At 50.7% G+C, this 18,136-nt stretch overlaps 1 protein-coding gene across 1 annotated transcript in view; it reads left to right on the top strand.

Moving 5' to 3' along the window:
- LOC112220467 (slit homolog 3 protein-like) overlaps positions 1–18,136 on the top strand; it is a 212,308-nt gene that overhangs the window by 173,379 nt on the left and 20,793 nt on the right. The window contains exons 19-28 of the mRNA XM_042302888.1: positions 4,817–4,980; positions 7,369–7,501; positions 9,852–9,920; positions 10,211–10,282; positions 10,474–10,545; positions 12,336–12,407; positions 13,017–13,180; positions 15,288–15,412; positions 16,508–16,605; positions 17,841–17,980. Coding sequence (XP_042158822.1) covers positions 4,817–4,980; positions 7,369–7,501; positions 9,852–9,920; positions 10,211–10,282; positions 10,474–10,545; positions 12,336–12,407; positions 13,017–13,180; positions 15,288–15,412; positions 16,508–16,605; positions 17,841–17,980 — 1,109 coding nt within the window. The remainder of the gene's footprint in view (positions 1–4,816; positions 4,981–7,368; positions 7,502–9,851; positions 9,921–10,210; positions 10,283–10,473; positions 10,546–12,335; positions 12,408–13,016; positions 13,181–15,287; positions 15,413–16,507; positions 16,606–17,840; positions 17,981–18,136) is intronic.

The raw sequence follows: 18,136 nt of genomic DNA, 5'->3' as shown, positions 1-18,136 counted from the left end.
CTCTCTTCCCCTCTCTCCATCATCTCTCTCCTCCATCTCTCTCTCCATCTCTCTCCATCCATCCTCTCTCCATCTCTCTCTCCATCCCATCTCTCTCTCCATCTCTCCATCCCTCTCTCCATCTCTCTCTCCATCTCTCTCCATCCTCCATCTCCTCCATCTCTCTCTCCATCTCTCTCTTCCCTCTCTCCATCTCTCTCTCCATCTCTCTCTCCATCATCCTCTCTCCATCTCTCTCTCCATCTCTCTCTCCATCTCTCTCTCCATCTCTCTCTCCATCTCTCTCTCCATCCTCTCTCTCCATCCCTCTCTCCATCCCTCTCTCCATCTCTCTCTCCATCTCTCTCTCCATCTCTCTCTCCATCTCTCTCCATCTCTCTCTCCATCTCTCTCCTCCATCCCTCTCTCCATCTCTCCTCTCATCTCCATCTCTCTCTCCATCTCTCTCTCCATCTCCTCTCTCTCCTCTCTCTCCATCTCTCTCTCCATCTCTCTCTCCATCTCTCTCTCCATCTCTCTCTCCATCTCTCTCTCCATCTCTCTCTCCATCTCTCTCTCCATCTCTCTCATCCCTCTCTCCCTCCATCTCTCCATCTCTCTCTCCATCTCTCTCATCCCTCTCTCCCTCCATCTCTCCATCTCTCTCTCCATCTCTCTCTCCATCTCTCTCTCCATCTCTCTCTCCATCTCTCTCTCCATCTCTCCATCTCTCTCTCCATCTCTCTCTCCATCTCTCTCTCCATCTCTCTCTCCATCTCTCTCTCCATCTCCATCTCTCTCTCCATCTCTCCTTCCCTCTCTCCATCTCTCTCTCCATCTCTCTCTCCATCTCTCCATCCCTCTCTCCATCTCTCTCTCCATCTCTCTCCATCTCTCTCTCCATCCCTCTCTCCATCCCTCTCTCCATCTCTCTCTCCATCTCTCTCTCCATCCACCACCTGATTGTCTGTGTGATCACCACCCTCTCCATGTTAGCCTCATCTCCCTCCCTCCTTCTCTCTCTCCATCTCCCTCCCTCCTTCTCTCTCTCCATCTCCCTCCCTCCTTCTCTCTCTCCATCTCCCTCCCTCCTTCTCTCTCTCCATCTCCCTCCCTCCTTCTCTCTCTCCATCTCCCTCCCTCCTTCTCTCCCCACCTGTCTTCCACCTTATCACCTCATTTTACATTGGTTTTTACATTGTATTCAGTTAGCAGACACTTTTATCCAGAGCAACTAGGGTTAAGTGCCTTGCTCAAGGGCACGCCGGCAGATATTTTGCCTAGTCGGCTCTGGATTCGAACCAGCGACCCTTCCCGTTTCTGGCCAAGTGCTCTTAACCGTGAGGCTACCTGCCGTCCTCCTCCTCTCCCGCCGCTCTTCCTACCACCTGACCATCTGAGGGATCACGCCGTCCTCTCTAGTACTGACACATCCCAGTCTGGAAAGACAGACAACATCCAGTGTTTTATCTGCAATTACAGCTCTCTATGGGTTTAGAATAGTGCTTGCAGATGGTCTGGGTAATTACATTTTCGTTTTGTCTCAGTCTCTCGACCCTTGCTATCAAGCTACACATAGTCTGCTATATGCGCCCCGCGCCCTCTGAAGCGTCAAAAAAATATAGTTGTATCTTTCCAAAACTAGCAACAGCATGAGAATTGTCCTTCTTGGCTGCTCTACAAATATCGACTCACATTGCAGTGGAACATGATTTGAAACGGTGCAATACTTTTGTCGATAGCGAGGAAGTTATGTCATGTCTGAGATGAGACTGTCAGATGTGATCGGTATTGACATGTGAAGAGACCTAATGCTGCTATTGAAAAGACATTGTGGGAGTCAGTGTTATGCCTCGTACCCATCGCCACCCAGGAGAGGATGTATTAATAACTGAACATTTATCAGATGAATAAAAGATTAGAGGCTGACATTTCCGGACGTGCACCACCAGCACCTCACATGCAACCCGTACACGGAGTCATGTTCATGTTTAGAATGCCAGAGGTTTCTCCCTCTCCTTCCTCCTGCTCTCGCTCTCTCCCTCTTCCTCTTCCTCCCTATCTCTTGCTGTCCCTCCCGCTCTCTCCCTCTTCCTCCCTTTCTCTCGCTGTCCCTCCCGCTCTCTCCCTCTTCCTCCCTTTCTCTCGCTGTCCCTCCCTCCCGCTCTCGCTCTCTCTCTCCCTCTCTTTCCCCCTCTCTCTCTCCCTCCCTCTCTTTCCCCCTCTCTCTCTCCCTCCCTCTCTTTCCCCCTCTCTCTCTCCCTCCCTCTCTTTCCCCCTCTCTCTCTCTCTCTCCCTCTCTTTCCCCCTATCTCTCTCTCCCTCCCTCTCTTTCCCCCTCTCTCTCTCTCTCTCCCTCCCTCTCTTTCCCCCTCTCTCTCTCTCTCTCCCTCCCTCTCTTTCCCCCTATCTCTCTCTCCTTCCTTCTCTTTCCCCCTATCTCTCCCTCCACCTCCCTCCTGACTCTCACGGAGAGGGAGGGAGAGGAGAGTGAAAGCGCTGCTGTGGTCTGCCAGCTCTCTAATTACCCTGCGGCTGACACAGCCGGATCCGTTTCAGTGCGGCCCGCCTAAAAATACCGTCTGGGTTGTGAACCAGCACTGCGTAGAGCAGGCCAGGCCAGGCAGCAGCACAGCACTGTGTTTGCCCAGCTGTTATCCCAGTGTACAAGTGCAGCAGAGAAACAGTCAATCAGGCTGAGCCAGAGCGGCCTCCTGATCTCTCTTCTTTTCTCCTCTCTCAGGTCTAAATTAGAGCCGGGAGGCAGCAAGTGTTTCCGGTGGGTGGGACCAGTTGGGTAAAGACAACAGTCAGGACAGAGGTTACTCTGTGGGGGTGGGGGGAAGAGCGGGGGCTGCCATGATTATCGCAACACAAATAGCTTCTTCTTTTTTATTTATGTTTTGACTTGCCATTTTGTGTCTCATTAATAATATTGGCTTAAACTGTTCTGTACTTTTCTGTTACTTGTGTTATTGTGCTTTATAAAAGCATCTGCCTGCCTGGAGATACAAAGCAATGGAAAATGTATTTTCTCATTATCTTCTCTTCTCATAGTAAATACATATGACAATACTTTGTTTACCGGGGGGATACACAAGTAATGATTCAAATCCAACTCTATGGCGGGGGGGAAAGACAGAACGTATGGCGTTAAATGGGTCATTCCACGAAAGGGGTGCCTTTTAGACATGCAAACTTCAAACTAAAAAATAAATACTTTCAAATATCAACATTCGATTGCATGGTAGATTTGTTTCGCCTACAGAAAACCATATTTTCCCATCTCAGGCATTACAGTCCTATGAACTAAAAGCATTTTATCTGCACTCGTACCACACTGTCTGTCAACCGTGTTACTGACACTTATGTCACTTATGTCACTGTCGAACTATTGTTTAAAAGCATGTTTGAGATTGTACAAATACACTCACATATCAAACTAGTGAAGATCGGCCATTACTCCATATGTAGTGAAGGAGCATGGGACCGCATGGTGTTCATGAAATTGGGAATTTTACATAATGTCCCACACATAATGAAAGTTAAATCAAATAACATTTTCTCCTGACATTAATTGAGTGAACAGGGTTGGTGTTGAGCTCGACCACCTCAGTCAAAGATGATAAAACAAGTATAAATAGACCACAAGAGACAGAAAACTTTCTTCCTTTTCCACCATGCTGTTCGGAGGACCCAAACGATGTCACCTGCTGTCAATCATTTCACTGGGTGGAATGATAAGACGTTTTTAAGGGGTAAATTGTTTGAAAAACAGGGTTGGCCTTGAACAGACGTCAATTCATCACTAATCGCGTTAATATAAATAATGATATTCAGAAAGGACTCTGTTTAAGCAGCAAAATAATTTGGCCTTTTTAAAATGATGATGAAACTTGGATAAATGTTGGGAACAAGTGGGTTGAAATCTTCCCAGAAGGGACACAGGGCTTGACGGAGGGACATGTCAAAACGCTGAATTTTGGCACTTCGCATTCATTGAAATCTCCATGTGGTCTGTATTAGTGCAATTCATTCAATATACATGTAACGGGCTTTTCAATTCAATATTGGTGGATTTCCACTTAACATATCAAAGGGAATCAATAGGTATCCATTTCGTGGATCGACCCAAATCTCTGCGGTGAGGCCGGGTGGATGACGGTGCATTGTAAGGTCAACATCCTATAATGAATCCACACTGTGGGCTTTGATAGCACAGGAGTCGCCTCAGCTCTTCTGTTCTCAAAAAAGAAAGGCCTTCCCAGCTTATCCCTGTAAACTGTGGGCTGGGTTAGCCTTCCAGTCACTACCGGCCCCACATTACAGTCCTACACACACACAGGGACACACACTGAACCGCTTCCCATCTGGACTTGAGTGAGTCATCCCTGGAGGCACATTCGACTCTGCTCTTACTATCTGTCACTGTGTCTACGGGTGCTTAAGTGGAACTCACTCGAGGGTGAAAAGTTAAACACCACTAATGGCAGCTCAATGCTAGGTATCATTTCTTCCCACCATTTCCCAGGTCAAATACAGGTCACTAGATGACTCGGTGTGTAATGTCCTCTTCAGTGATCAGCTCACCTAGTCTGGTCTACACTGGTCTTGTACGTTGGTTGTCAAAGGTTACAAACCTGAAACCCAAGTGAGTCTGACTGTCATGTACTGACACATTTTCTATCTATCTATCGCTCTCTCTCTCTCTCTCTCTCTCTCCCCCCCTCTCTCTTTTTCTCTCTCTCTCTCTCTTTTTCTCTCTCTCTCTCTCTCGCTCTCTCTCTCTCTCTTTTTCTCTCTCTCTCTCTCTCGCTCTCTCTCTCTCTCCCCTCAGTAACCTGCTGTCCAACCCCTATGTGTGTGACTGCCACCTGGCCTGGCTGGGTCTGTGGCTAAAGAAGACCAGGGTTGTGAGTGGGAACCCTCGCTGCCAGAAACCTGCCTTCCTCAAGGAGATCCCCATCCAGGACGTGGCTAACCCTGACTTTACCTGCGACGGTATGGTGCACACATAAATGCGTGCCTGCATGCACGCCACATACACCCCACATGCACGCGCGCACACACCTTCTATGTCTCTCACAAGCCTGGCCCTGTTTCTTCCACACCCCATCCATTTAACCTTCCATCACTAGTATTGAACAACACCTCTGTTTTCTGGCCCCAGGCACTTTGTAAAGGGTCTTATGACACCAGGCTTTGTCTCCAGGGGCCCCTGGCCCTGACTTCTAGCAGGAGTTGCTCCAGTTCTGTCTCAGCTATTGTCACGCCTACCCGTCTACATCCATCTACAAGCCGTTCATACCTACTTCCCATGAAATCCCACTGGCTGCGTAAAACGCACCGCGAAATCTGCTGCTTCCACCTGTTACTAGCTATAGGCCCAAGACCCTGAGTTCAGAGTCTACTCAACCCCCTCACCTCCATGTCTCTGAACTTCTGTAGTCTACGGCGACATGCGGGACACACGCACGCACACACACACGCACACGCACACACGCACACACACACACACACACACACACACACACACACACACACACACACACACACACACACTGTCCACCCACATAGTTATTAACTCCAGTATGTGTCTGAGATAGGGAGTAGAAACTATGAGGCAAAATGGAACAGTAGTCGTAGGCGACCGCATTATCTCACGTCAGTGTGGGTTTTATGAGGACGCGGTCATTTCCCCTGCGGAGCGAGAGAGTGAGAGAGGTCTGCGAAACTGAACTGTGGCTGTAAAGTTTAACTCCAGAAAGGAACTGCGGTGTGGCTTCTGTCTGGCTGAGCCCGGGACCCGCTATCTCTCTCTCTCTCTCTCTCTCTCTCTCTCTCTCTCTCTCTCTCTCTCTCTCTCTCTCTCTCTCTCTCTCTCTCTCTCTCTCTCTCTCTCTCTCTCTCTCTCTCTCTCTCTCTCTCTCTCTCTCTCTCTCTCTCTCTCTCTCTCTCTCTCTCTCTCTCTCTCTCTCTCTCTCTCTCTCTCTCTCTCTCTCTCTCTCTCTGCCTCTGCCTCTTGTCAAATGCTCCGGGGTCTTGGGAAAATAGCACTTCAACTCTTAAGGACTGTAGGGATTTGCTCCAAAAATGTTCTCGTATAGTCAATCCAATTGTAAGTTGTAATGGTGATGTACAGTCTATATACTGTAAGTCCCTAACCCAGACAGTCGAGTTGTGGCAATAAAGTTCCTTGCATGGGGTTTCTCTAGCTTTATTTGTTCAGATAGCTATAGCAGGCCACAGATGGACCATTGTAAGGTTTCATTTAGCCCTGAAAGCTACATGCTTAACAAGAGGGAGCGGGCGGAGGGTTTAGTGCACTCTGTATCCCTTCACCTCAAGGTCCACATAGCTGCAGCTACAATGACACACACTGACTCACTCCTTCTATTTTTACACGACAGTAACTTCAATTACACTTACGGTGTATCTCAATGAAGGTAGAATATTTTTTTTGGGGGGGTGGGTTTGTTTTGATTTGCGGGGAACACATTTTGTGGAGATTTGACGTCCCCCCAATCAACAACATGTAAAAGTGAGTCAGCGATTACGACTAGACTAGCTCCATCCCTCTCTCCCTCCGTCCCATCCAGACCCGAGGCCTCTCTAGGCAGGCAGCAGCAGCCAAGCCCCAGTCCCAGACCCAGGCAGTGCTGTGTGTGTTATTGTTGGAGCAGACCTCAGACTTCATTACCTTCCATTAGTGTCTTAATTCCCTGTTTCTTTTTCATCTGGGGTGCAATTCAAGCCTTTGCAGATATCATCTCTCAGGCCTTAGATTAAAGAGGAGGGGAGGGAGGGAAGCAGGGAGGGAGGGAGGGAAGCAGGGAGGGAGGGAGGGAAGCAGGGAGGGAGACTCAGGCCAAGAACAATATTATGTGGCTGATCTTTAACTCCTGTTTTTCTGCATCTCTTATTATGATTAAATGTTTACTGTAATAATGGTTGAATTTCGACCCGCCAGGCAAGGCAGCTGGGGGAGAGATTTGGGAAGTGGTGGCGCAATTATCAGATTCCCCCTCCACTTTGGGCTTCATTTATAGAGTTCTACTTTCAAAGGGGCCGAGTAAATTCTGGCAGTGTTGCCGGGTTGTGAGATGTCTATCACAAACCATTTCCACCCTCCCCTCTCGAGCTACTCCTCTAATGTGAATGGGACGGCTCTTAAAATAGTGCTGAGAGTAAGAGTAAGTGGAGTCACCCATCTGACTTAGTCTTATTTACTCTCTCTGTCTCCCTCCCCTCTCACTCTCTCCTTCCCTCTCTCTCCCTCCACCCCCCCACCCTCTTTCTCCCTCTTTCTTTCTCCCTCTTTCTTTCTCCCTTTCTCTCTCTCCCTCCCTCTCCCTCTCCCTCTCCCTCTCTCCCTCTCCCTCTCTGCAGGCACTGAGGAGAATGTGTGTTTTCCGGTGTCTCGCTGCCCAGAGTTGTGCACATGCTCAGACACAGTGGTGCGCTGCAGTAACCGGGGGCTGCGCACTCTGCCCAAAGGCATCCCCAAGGACACCACTGAGCTGTGAGTCCCACGCACACACACACACACACACACACACACACACACACACACACACACACACACACACACACACACACACACACACACACACACACCATATATACCTTTCTCTCTCTTTAACACACACACACACACCACCTCAGACTGGCTAGCCTGGGTCTGGCCTTCCTCACTATTATCCAGAGTATAGGTCATCCTCGGGGCTGAAATCAAACATGTTTCAGAAGGACAATTCAATAGTTTCATGTCAGAAATAGATGGAACAGATGTTTAACCCGTCGGTTGAGAGGGATGCTGTGTCTGCCAGGAGGCCGGGTGAGGCCGGGTGAGGCCGGGTAGCTCCATAGTTGAAGGTCAGGGAGGCGTGCCGTCGGGGGATACAGGGGGAATTCGTCATCACCAAACGGCTCAGTGTTCTGGGAGATGGAAAAGGGCACACACAGCCACTGACAGACTGCTGCATTAACACCACACTGCCTGGCCACTTTACCATCACACCTTAGAGGACGAAGTGGAGGGATGGAGAGTAGGGTGGAGAGAGAGAGTGAAAGAGCGAGAGGGAAAGAGAGAGGTGGTGGAGGAATAAAGAGAGAGAGATAGTGGAGAAAGATGAGCGAGGGAGAAAAGGAGAGCGAGAGAAAGTGAGAGATGGTGGAGGAGTAAAGAGAGGGAGATGATAGACAGAGCGATGGCCGGGGAAAGGAGAGAGGGAGGAGAAAAGACAAACGATGTTGCGAAGCAGTAACAGGGTCTATGAGAGCCCCTGACAGCTAACACATCTGCTGTTCCTCCTCCGACAGACTATTAGACCCTCTCTCCACTCTCTCTCTATACATACCCTCTCTCTCTCTCACTCTCTCTCGCTCTCTCTACCTACCCTCTCTCTCTCTACCTACCCTCTCTCTCTCTCTCTCTCTCTCGCTCTCTACCTACCCTCTCTCTCTCTCTCTCTCTCTCTCTACCTACCTCTCTCTCTCTCTCTCTCTCTCTCTCTCTCTCTCTACCTACCTCTCTCTCTCTCTCTCTCTCGCTCTCTCTACCTACCCTCTCTCTCTCTCTCTCTCTCTCTCTCTCTCTCTACCTACCCCCTCTCTCTCTCTCTCTCTACCTACCCTCTCTCTCTCTCTCGCTCTCTCTCTCTCTCTACCTACCCTCTCTCTCTCGCTCTCTACCTACCCTCTCTCTCTCTCTCTACCTACCCCTCTCTCTCTCTCTCTCTCTCTCTCCTCTCTCTCTCTCTACCCTCTCTCTCTCTCTCTCTCTCTCTCTCTCTCTCTCTCTCTCTCTCCTACCTACCCTCTCTCTCTCTCTCGCTCTCTCTCTCTCTCTCTACCTACCCTCTCTCTCTCTCTCTACCTACCCCCTCTCTCTCTCTCTCTCTCTACCTACCCCTCTCTCTCTCTCTCTCTCTACCTATCCTCTCTCTCTCTCTCTCTCTCTCTACCTCTCTCTCTCTCTCTCTCTACCTACCCCCTCTCTCTCTCTCTCTACCTACCCCCTCTCTCTCTCTCTCTACCTATCCTCTCTCTCTCTCTCTACCCTATCTCTCTCTCTCTCTACCTACCCTCTCTCTCACTCTCTCTTGCTCTCTCTCCCTCTCTCTCTCTACCTACCCTCTCTCTCTCGCTCTCTCTCTCTACCTACCCTCTCTCTCTCGCTCTCTCTCTCTCTCTCTCTACCTATCCTCTCTCGACTCTCTCTACCCTCTCTCTCTCTCACTCCTCTCTCTCACACTCTCTCTCTCTCTCTCTCTCTTCCTCTCTCTCTCTCCCTCTCTCTCTCTCTCTCTCTCTCTCTCTCTCTCTCTCTCATTGAAGAACACAGCTTACCCATACACACACTCTCACCAATACACCCCCTACACACACCCTCACCAATACACCCCCCAACACACACTCTCACCAATACACACCCCTACACACAGTCTCACCAATACACACCCCTAAACACACTTTGAGCAATACACATCCCTACACACACTCTCACCAATACACACCCCTACACACACTCTTACCCATACACACACTCTCACCAACACACACCCCTACACACACTCTCATCCATACACACCCCTACAGGCACTCTCACCTCCACACACTCTCCCTACCCATTACAGGAAAGGCCTCCTTCCTCCAGCCCTGGCATAGTCCTGATTATCTATTGATTCGCTGTGTAACTGATGCTACATCATTCCTTTGTGGATGAGCTGTTCCATAAATATGCTCTTCCATGATTCAGGACATAACCAAGGGATTTATAGTGATTGGGTGATTTTGAAGTGGTGGAGTGTATGTCTGCATGTTTGATATAACCCCAGGATCTAATGCCTTCACCTCCCTCCTCATTTCAGATACATGGAAGGGAACCTTCTGATGTCCATCCCCAAAGAACTGTCCACACTTAAGCAACTGTCTCTTGTGTATGTATCGTGTCTATTCCAAGTCAAATCACAAGTTAAATCATTGTATATTCCTCGCTGGTCATAGGTCCTGCATAATGTTAACAATGCCAAAACAATCTCAATTGTATTGAGATATTTTGCAGCAGAGGATATTGTGTATTATTTACTGAAACATTGAAACTGACCATTTGGGTTTGTGTCAGGGCGAGACAGTTCTGTGTTGTCTCTGTGGACTTTAAAGGTGTTTGTCAGCTCTGGTTCTTCCCTGAAGTGACCTTGCGTCCTGTTGTGTGTTTGGTATCACATAGAGACTTAAGCAACAACAGCATCAGCACTGTGGCCTCCATGACCTTCAGCAACATGACTCAGCTCGCCACTCTGTGAGTTACCATGACGATGCGCCACGGCCGACCGGCTGTCTGGCCACACCGGGCTGGACACAGTGGCCTTAGTCACTTTTATAGTCGTATAAAACACACTCACACACACACACACACACACACACACACACACACTGTGTTATGTTCCCATCCGTTTGAATTATAACTGTCTCCTCTCTTTTGAATGACAGGATCCTGAGTTACAACCAGATTCGCTGTATCCAAGTACACGCATTTGATGGCCTTAAATCTCTGCGTCTCCTGTAAGTGTTACTCCTTCCTTTCTCCTCTCTACTGTCTTCCCCCTTTCCTCTGCCTCTCTTCCCCCGTTCCTCTGCCTCTCTTCCCCCTGTCCTCTGCCTCTCTTCCCCCTTTCCTCTGCCTCTCTTCCCCCCTTTTCTCTGCCTCTCTTCCCCCTTTCCTCTGCCTCTCATTCTCCTCTCCCTCTCTCCTTTCCCTTTCCTCTCGTCTCCCCCTCTTCCCTCTCTCCTATCCTCTCCTCTCCCTTTCGTCTCCCTCTTCTTCACCTCTGCTTCTCTTCTTCCCCCATTCCTCCTCCCCTCCGCCCAGTGTGCAGTGTGATAAATGGGCCCCCTGGCTCCCTGCCTCCCTGCCTCCCTGTCATCCATCTTCCCCTCCTCCCCCGGCTCCAAAACAACTCCAAATAAATAAAACATAGAAAACAGAAGCTAAACGCTCTTTCTTCTTCTCTATTGCTTCCTCTGGGCTGTTAAGATGGAGCTGAAAACACTGCTTATTAACTTGGGCCAGGAGGTGACTGTTGGAACACAACAGTCTACATGTATACGTCAGGGCCTGGGCTAGGAGAGCCCCACAGGGCCATCAGGCCCCCCAGTTCATAGATATAGGGATGGAGCGAAAGAGAGAGGATGGGAGAGAGAGAGAGAAAAAAGAGACAGAGAGAAAGAAAGGGGGCAGAGAGAGAGAGAGAGAGAGAGATGGAGAAGAGACCAATCCTAATATATTTCCTGTATAATAGCTCCAGTTCCCTGCTAACCTGATCTGGATTCTTCCCAGCAGTCAGTCTATACAGTGTAGTCCAGCACCAGTCCCAATCTCTGGCTGTATTAGAAAGGATTTGCCTCCAGGAGTAATCTCTCTCCCGCTCTCCCGCTCTCTCTCTCTGTCTCTCTCTCTCTCTTCCGCTCTCTCTCTGTCTGTCTCTCTCTCTCTCCCGCTCACTCTCTCTCTCCCTCTCTCTCTCTTCCGCTCTCTCTCTCTGTCTGTCTCTCCCGCTCTCTCTCTCCCTCTCCCGCTCTCTCCCGCTCTCTCTCTCCCTCTCCTGCTCTCTCTCTCCCGCTCACTCTCTCTCTCTCTCCCGCTCACTCTCTCCCTCTCCTGCTCTCTCTCTCTCCTGCTCTCTCTCTCTCCCGCTCACTCTCTCTCTCCCCTGCTCTCTCTCTCCTGCTCTCTCTCTCTCCCGCTCACTCTCTCTCTCCCCCTCTCTCTCTCTCTCTCTCTCTCTCTTTACTCCGGCCTACCTAGTCACCAGTTGCCAGGCAGCCATCATTGTCACTTGTTCATTACCCAGAATCTCCCCGGGGTGCGTCTGGCAGATGCTGAAAGGCGTAGGACTGTCTGTCCTGTGGGTCGGTGGGTTGGTGGGTTCTATTGCTGTCAGGCCCTCTGGATCCCCTCTGACTGTGGCAGGCCTGTGGGTGGGGGCGGGGCCCTGGGGCTTGCGGGACAGGGAAATCACTTCACAGAGCTGACACGCCACGCAGTGTGGGTGTGGAGAGGGGCGGTGTAAGTGTGGTGCGTGCGTGTGTATTATGTGTCCGTGTGTGTGGTGCATGTGTCTACTGTGTGTGTGTGTGTGTGTGAGACGTCTAATGGAATGTGAATCCAGACAGAGGCAGACACACCACCACTGCCCACTGCATTCACACGGCAGGGCCTTGAAAGGGTTAGCAACATGCTAAAGGTCTGGAGCCTGGGGACCCTCCGGGTGTGGAGAAACAATGAGAGGGCTTGATGTCCATCAGCCATCACCCCCATCGCTGACGCTCTTCTTGTTTTCAATCTCTTTCAGGACTCTCCACGGAAATGACCTTTCAACTATACCAGAGGGAGCCTTCAACCATTTGACATCTCTGTCTCATCTGTGAGTGTGATAGTAGTGTGTGGTCTTCCACAATAGTAATATAGTCACACACACGACACACACACACACACACACACACACGGACAATCTGAGCAACAGAGCGTAGAGTCACAGCCATGCTTTTATACAGCGTCCATGTTACGTGACGTGACAGAATAGAGGTCCAGTGAAGAGCAGTGTTGTGTTGGGAGCGCCAAGAGAACAGCGTGGGCCCCACAGGAAGCCATTTTATAACCACGAAGAGGCATACATCACGTGGCTCCTCTTGTTACTTTCTCTCTGGTTCCTGCCTCTTGTTTTAAGTAGTAATACTGTAGTTTGGGTGTTTTGCACTGAAAGAGACTTGAGAGACGGAAGAAGTTTAACCAAAAAAATATGGGATACTAGACATGAACGAAGATCCTCTGTTTTATTAAAGGCAATGAAAGTTCAAGGCAAACGTTTTTTTTTAAATGTATGAATTGGCTTTGTGCTACTGGTTATGTGCACGCCAGACCAGTGCGTGTTTACAGACTGTCTGTATGTACACATGCCTGCCTGCACCATATACTCTTGCACTTCCATATGTGAACACTAGATGCATAACTCCTATATCTCGCTGTTTCCCAGGGCTTTGGGTGCCAACCCCCTGTATTGTAATTGTGACCTGCGCTGGCTGTCCCAGTGGGTGAAGGCTGGCTTCAAGGAGCCTGGCATCGCCCGCTGTACTGGACCACCTGACATGGCCGACCGCCTGCTGCTCACCACGCCCCTCAACCGCTTCCAGTGCAAAGGTGAGACGCATTATCAACACTGGCTGTCACAGCTCCATCCTCTCACCTCCTCCATCTGCTGCTTGCGTTTCTCCTCCTCACTTCGCTCTCCTACTTCTCCTCTTCCTGTACCCCTCCCTCTCTCCTCTCCCCCTGCATCTCCTCGTCCTTCTCCTCCTTCCCCCTCCTCCCCTGCCTCTCCTCCTCCTTCTCCCCCACTCACCCGTTCCCCTCTCACCCTCTCCTTTCTTCCTCCCTTCTCGTCCTCCCTCCCTTGCCCCTTCTCTCCCTCTCTCCTCTTACCGCCACCTTTCCTCCCCTCTTCTCTCCCTCTCTCCTCTTACCGCCACCTTTCCTCCCCCTTCTCTCCCTCTCTCCTCTTACCGCCACCTTTCCTCCCCCTTCTCTCCCTCTCTCCTCTTACCGCCACCTTTCCTCCCCCTTCTCTCCCTCTCTCCTCTTACCGCCACCTTTCCTCCCCCTTCTCTCCCTCTCTCCTCTTACCGCCACCTTTCCTCCCCTCTTCTCTCCCTCTCTCCTCTTACCGCCACCTTTCCTCCCCCTTCTCTCCCTCTCTCCTCTTACCGCCACCTTTCCTCCCCTCTTCTCTCCCTCTCTCCTCTTACCGCCACCTTTCCTCCCCCTTCTCTCCCTCTCTCCTCTTACCGCCACCTTTCCTCCCCCTTCTCTCCCTCTCTCCTCTTACCGCCACCTTTCCTCCCCCTTCTCTCCCTCTCTCCTCTTACCGCCACCTTTCCTCCCCCTTCTCTCCCTCTCTCTCTCTTACCGCCACCTTTCCTCCCCCTTCTCTCCCTCTCTCCTCTTACCGCCACCTTTCCTCCCCCTTCTCTCCCTCTCTCCTCTTACCGCCACCTTTCCTCCCCTCTTCTCTCCCTCTCTCCTCTTACCGCCACCTTTCCTCCCCCCCCCTTCTCTCCCTCTCTCCTCTTACCGCCACCTTTCCTCCCCCTTCTCTCCCTCTCTCCTCTTACCGCCACCTTTCCTCCCCTCTTCTCTCCCTCTCTCCTCTTACCGCCACCTTTCCTCCCCCCCCTCTCTCTCCCTCTCTCCTCTTACCGCCACCTTTCCTCCCCCCTTCTCCTCTCTCCTCTTACCGCCACCTTTCCTCCCCTCTTCTCTCCCTCTCTCCTCTTACCGCCACCTTTCCTCCCCCTTCTCTCCCTCTCTCCTCTTACCGCCACCTTTCCTCCCCCTTCTCTCCCTCTCTCCTCTTACCGCCACCTTTCCTCCCCTCTTCTCTCCCTCTCTCCTCTTACCGCCACCTTTCCTCCCCCTTCTCTCCCTCTCTCCTCTTACCGCCACCTTTCCTCCCCCTTCTCTCCCTCTCTCCTCTTACCGCCACCTTTCCTCCCCCTTCTCTCCCTCTCTCCTCTTACCGCCACCTTTCCTCCCCCTTCTCTCCCTCTCTCCTCTTACCGCCACCTTTCCTCCCCCTTCTCTCCCTCTCTCCTCTTACCGCCACCTTTCCTCCCCCTTCTCTCCCTCTCTCCTCTTACCGCCACCTTTCCTCCCCCTTCTCTCCCTCTCTCCTCTTACCGCCACCTTTCCTCCCCCTTCTCTCCCTCTCTCCTCTTACCGCCACCTTTCCTCCCCCCTTCTCTCCCTCTCTCCTCTTACCGCCACCTTTCCTCCCCCCTTCTCTCCCTCTCTCCGTCTCCTCTAAAGGGGAGTGAACCCAGCTGCCACGTATTTCTGCCCTCTGTAACCACGCATGCCAATTAATGCTGATCTGGGATTTATCTGAGATTAAGGCAGATTAAGGTTTATTAAATGTGGATAAGGAAGGTCTTAAAATGGTGCGGAGAGAAAGAGTGAGTGGAATCGCACCGTGTGACTCACTCTCTCAATCTTTCTTCTTTAATATCTCACTCGCTCTCTGTCGCTCTTGTCCTCTCTCTTTCTCTCAATTGCCCTCTCCCTCTCTCCCCCTGTCCCCCTCTCTTTTTTTGCCTTTCTCTTCATCTCTCTCTATCTCCCTCTCTATCTCTGTTGGTGTCTGCCTCTCTCTACGTCCATCCCTCCCTCCCTCTCTCTCTCTCTCTCTCTCCCCATATCTCACCCTCTCTATTTTTCTCTCCCTTTCCCTCCACCCCCCTCTCTCTCTTAGGTCCAGTGGATCTAAATCTGATGGCAAAGTGTGCTCCCTGCCTTGCCGGCCCCTGTCTGAACAATGGCACATGTGCCAGCGACGTTAGTGGCTCCTACCACTGCACCTGTCCCATTGGCTACAAAGTGAGTACACAGCCCCCCCCCCCACACACACAAACACACACACAACCACGACCTGGAGAAATGCAACAGTTGGTTTGGGTGTAAGTATTGAGGGGAGATTGAAAAGGGTTACAATAACTGGTAAAAGGCTGTCATCTGGAAAAACTCACACAAATCCACCCAAGGGTAAAATAGCGTTCAAATATCCAGCAGATGGGTGCGTGCCTGTTTGCGTGTCTGTGTACCTGGCGGGTGTGTGTGTGTGTGTTTTAATGTCCCCACTGTGTTGTGTGCTGTTGGTTTGTCTAATCATTAGCCTTTTGTTTGGTTATGGGATTCCTGTCAGTGTCCTGCTCCACAGACACAGATACAAACTTAACCTCGAGCCCTCTACAGGGACAAAGCCCCTGGCCTTGCTTTTTAATTAAAATCTTAATGTTTACGTGTGTGTGTGTGTGTGTGTGTGTGTGTGTGTGTGTGTGTGTGTGTGTGTGTGTGTGTGTGTGTGTGTGTGTGTGTGTGTGTGTTGTGTGTGTGTGTTTGTTTGTGTGGGTGCGTGCGTGCATGTTGTTTTCTGTCGGCCTCCACTGGGCTTAAATGAATTAAAATGTGTGAGGAGAATGAGAAGCTGAGCGAGAGAGAGAGAAGAAGAGGAAAAGAGAATGAACACCCCCAAAAAAAAAAAAAAAAAAAAAAACAAGCGTCCGTCCGTATGGCGTCTTTGATCAGAGGAAGTGGGCGTCACGGTGGCGGTGGTTTCAAATTCAAACAGGGAGCCAGTGTCTCTGAGGGACATGCATGGCGGTCGCGTGTGGAAAGGATACGGCTTCATGATATAGCACCAATTCCCTCTATAGTGTGCTACTTTTAATCAGGGTTCGTAGGGCTCTGGTTTAAAGTAGTGCCCTATGTAGGGAATGGGGTGCCATTTGGGACGCAGACTGTCTCTTCCTACGCTGCTGCTGTATGTGACTGTGGGTCTTGAATGGCACATTGCACTATACTGTAACACTACCACTACACACACACACACACACACACACACACACACACACACAGTGATAGACAGTCTAACACCTCTCTCCCTCCCTCCCTCCCTCCCTCCCTCCCTCCCAGGGTCAGAAATGTGAGATAGCCATCAACGCCTGCATCAGTTTCCCCTGTGCCAGCGGAGGGACCTGCCACCTGATGCCAAGCCAAGTGGAACAGTTCAGGTACACACCGATGACCTCTCTACCATCACTACCCTACCGACATGCAGTCATGGAACCATACTGGGCCCACACTTCCCTCTCTACGCTCCAAAAGGGACCCTATTTCCTATCTAGTGGGTACAGCCAGAGGAGTAGCGGGCAGTCAGCAGTGGTGTTTCAGTGTGTGAGTGACACCGTGAGATCCCATGGCTCTGTAGAGCTGGAGGCAGATGACTGTCACTCTCTTCTCTCTTTCGTCTTCCACTGTTTGGCCTCTTTAAACGCCAACCAACCGCCCGACCCCAGGTTTACCCCAGCTCTCTGCCTCATTAATGACACCCCTCAGTGATCCAGCCAGTCCCTCTGGAGAACTGCTTAAAGAAATCAAAGGCGCTCCTCTCCTCTTCGTTTTCTTCTACTTCTTTCTTTTCAACCAGCAGCCGCTGGCCTTCAGAGGAAGACAGGCGCTTGATGAAGCTACCCGTCTCACCGGTAACGCCCGCCACAGCTCAGTAACGCTTATCTCACCCTCCTCTGCCCACTCGCCTGACGCGGCACACCCATGATGCCAGCCTTGTCCCCAGAGAGAGAGAGAGAGAGAGAGAGAGAGAGAGAGAGAGAGAGAGAGAGAGAGAGAGAGAGAGAGAGAGAGAGAGAGAGAGAGAGAGAGAGAGAGAGAGAGAGAGAGAGAGAGAGAGAGAGAGAGAGAGAGAGAGAGAGAGAGAGAGAGAGAGAGAGAGAGAGAGAGAGAGAGAGAATATGCAAGCGAGATTCAGAGCCAGTGGTGCCTGAGTCAAAGGGTACGGTCTCAATCGGTCTACCAATTCCAGACATGACATTTAGGTATAGCTTGATGAATGCCCTTCCACGTAGGATCAAACAGGAACCCACGTCTAATTGAAATTATTGAATCCACAGACAGACCTGATTACATTTTCAAATGCCACTGGAGTTCTACCTTTCTTGTTATTCCCATTAAAGTGCAGGTTTTATACCAGGTCTTAGGCTTTCAAAGGGCATTAGTCACTAATAGAGGGGCCAGAGAAAAAGAGCAGAGGGCATCTGGAGAGTGGATTTGACAAGTGGAAAGAAACCCAGTACGCTTCCCTGACTCAGTGTGGAGGGTAGAGAGGGTGTACCCGGTATGGTTCTGTGACTCTGGCTGTGTCTGAAATGGCACTCTCTTCCCTATTCTCGAGCTAACTATCTAACTGTGCCCCCTATCGTCTCTCTCTCCTCTCCCCTCCCCTCGGCAGCTGTGCGTGTCCACCTGGCTACGAGGGTCTACAGTGTGAGGTGAACCCAGATGACTGTGAGGACAATGACTGTGAGAACAACTCCACCTGTGTGGATGGCATCAACAACTACACCTGCGTCTGCCCCCCCAACTACACAGGTACTGGACACACACACACACACGCACTGAACACTACTCTGTGGAGACGAGCCACACCATGAGCATACATTGGCTTCTCATCCACTTGTTGTGCTTCTCTAATACTTTCTAATACACTTTTTTTTTAAACGAGTCAACCACATCAAGATAAAAGTC

The sequence above is a fragment of the Oncorhynchus tshawytscha genome, linkage group LG21 (assembly GCF_018296145.1).
Source record: "Oncorhynchus tshawytscha isolate Ot180627B linkage group LG21, Otsh_v2.0, whole genome shotgun sequence".
NCBI classification, from domain to species: domain Eukaryota; kingdom Metazoa; phylum Chordata; class Actinopteri; order Salmoniformes; family Salmonidae; genus Oncorhynchus; species Oncorhynchus tshawytscha.
This window is presented reverse-complemented; position numbering and strand designations above follow the sequence as displayed.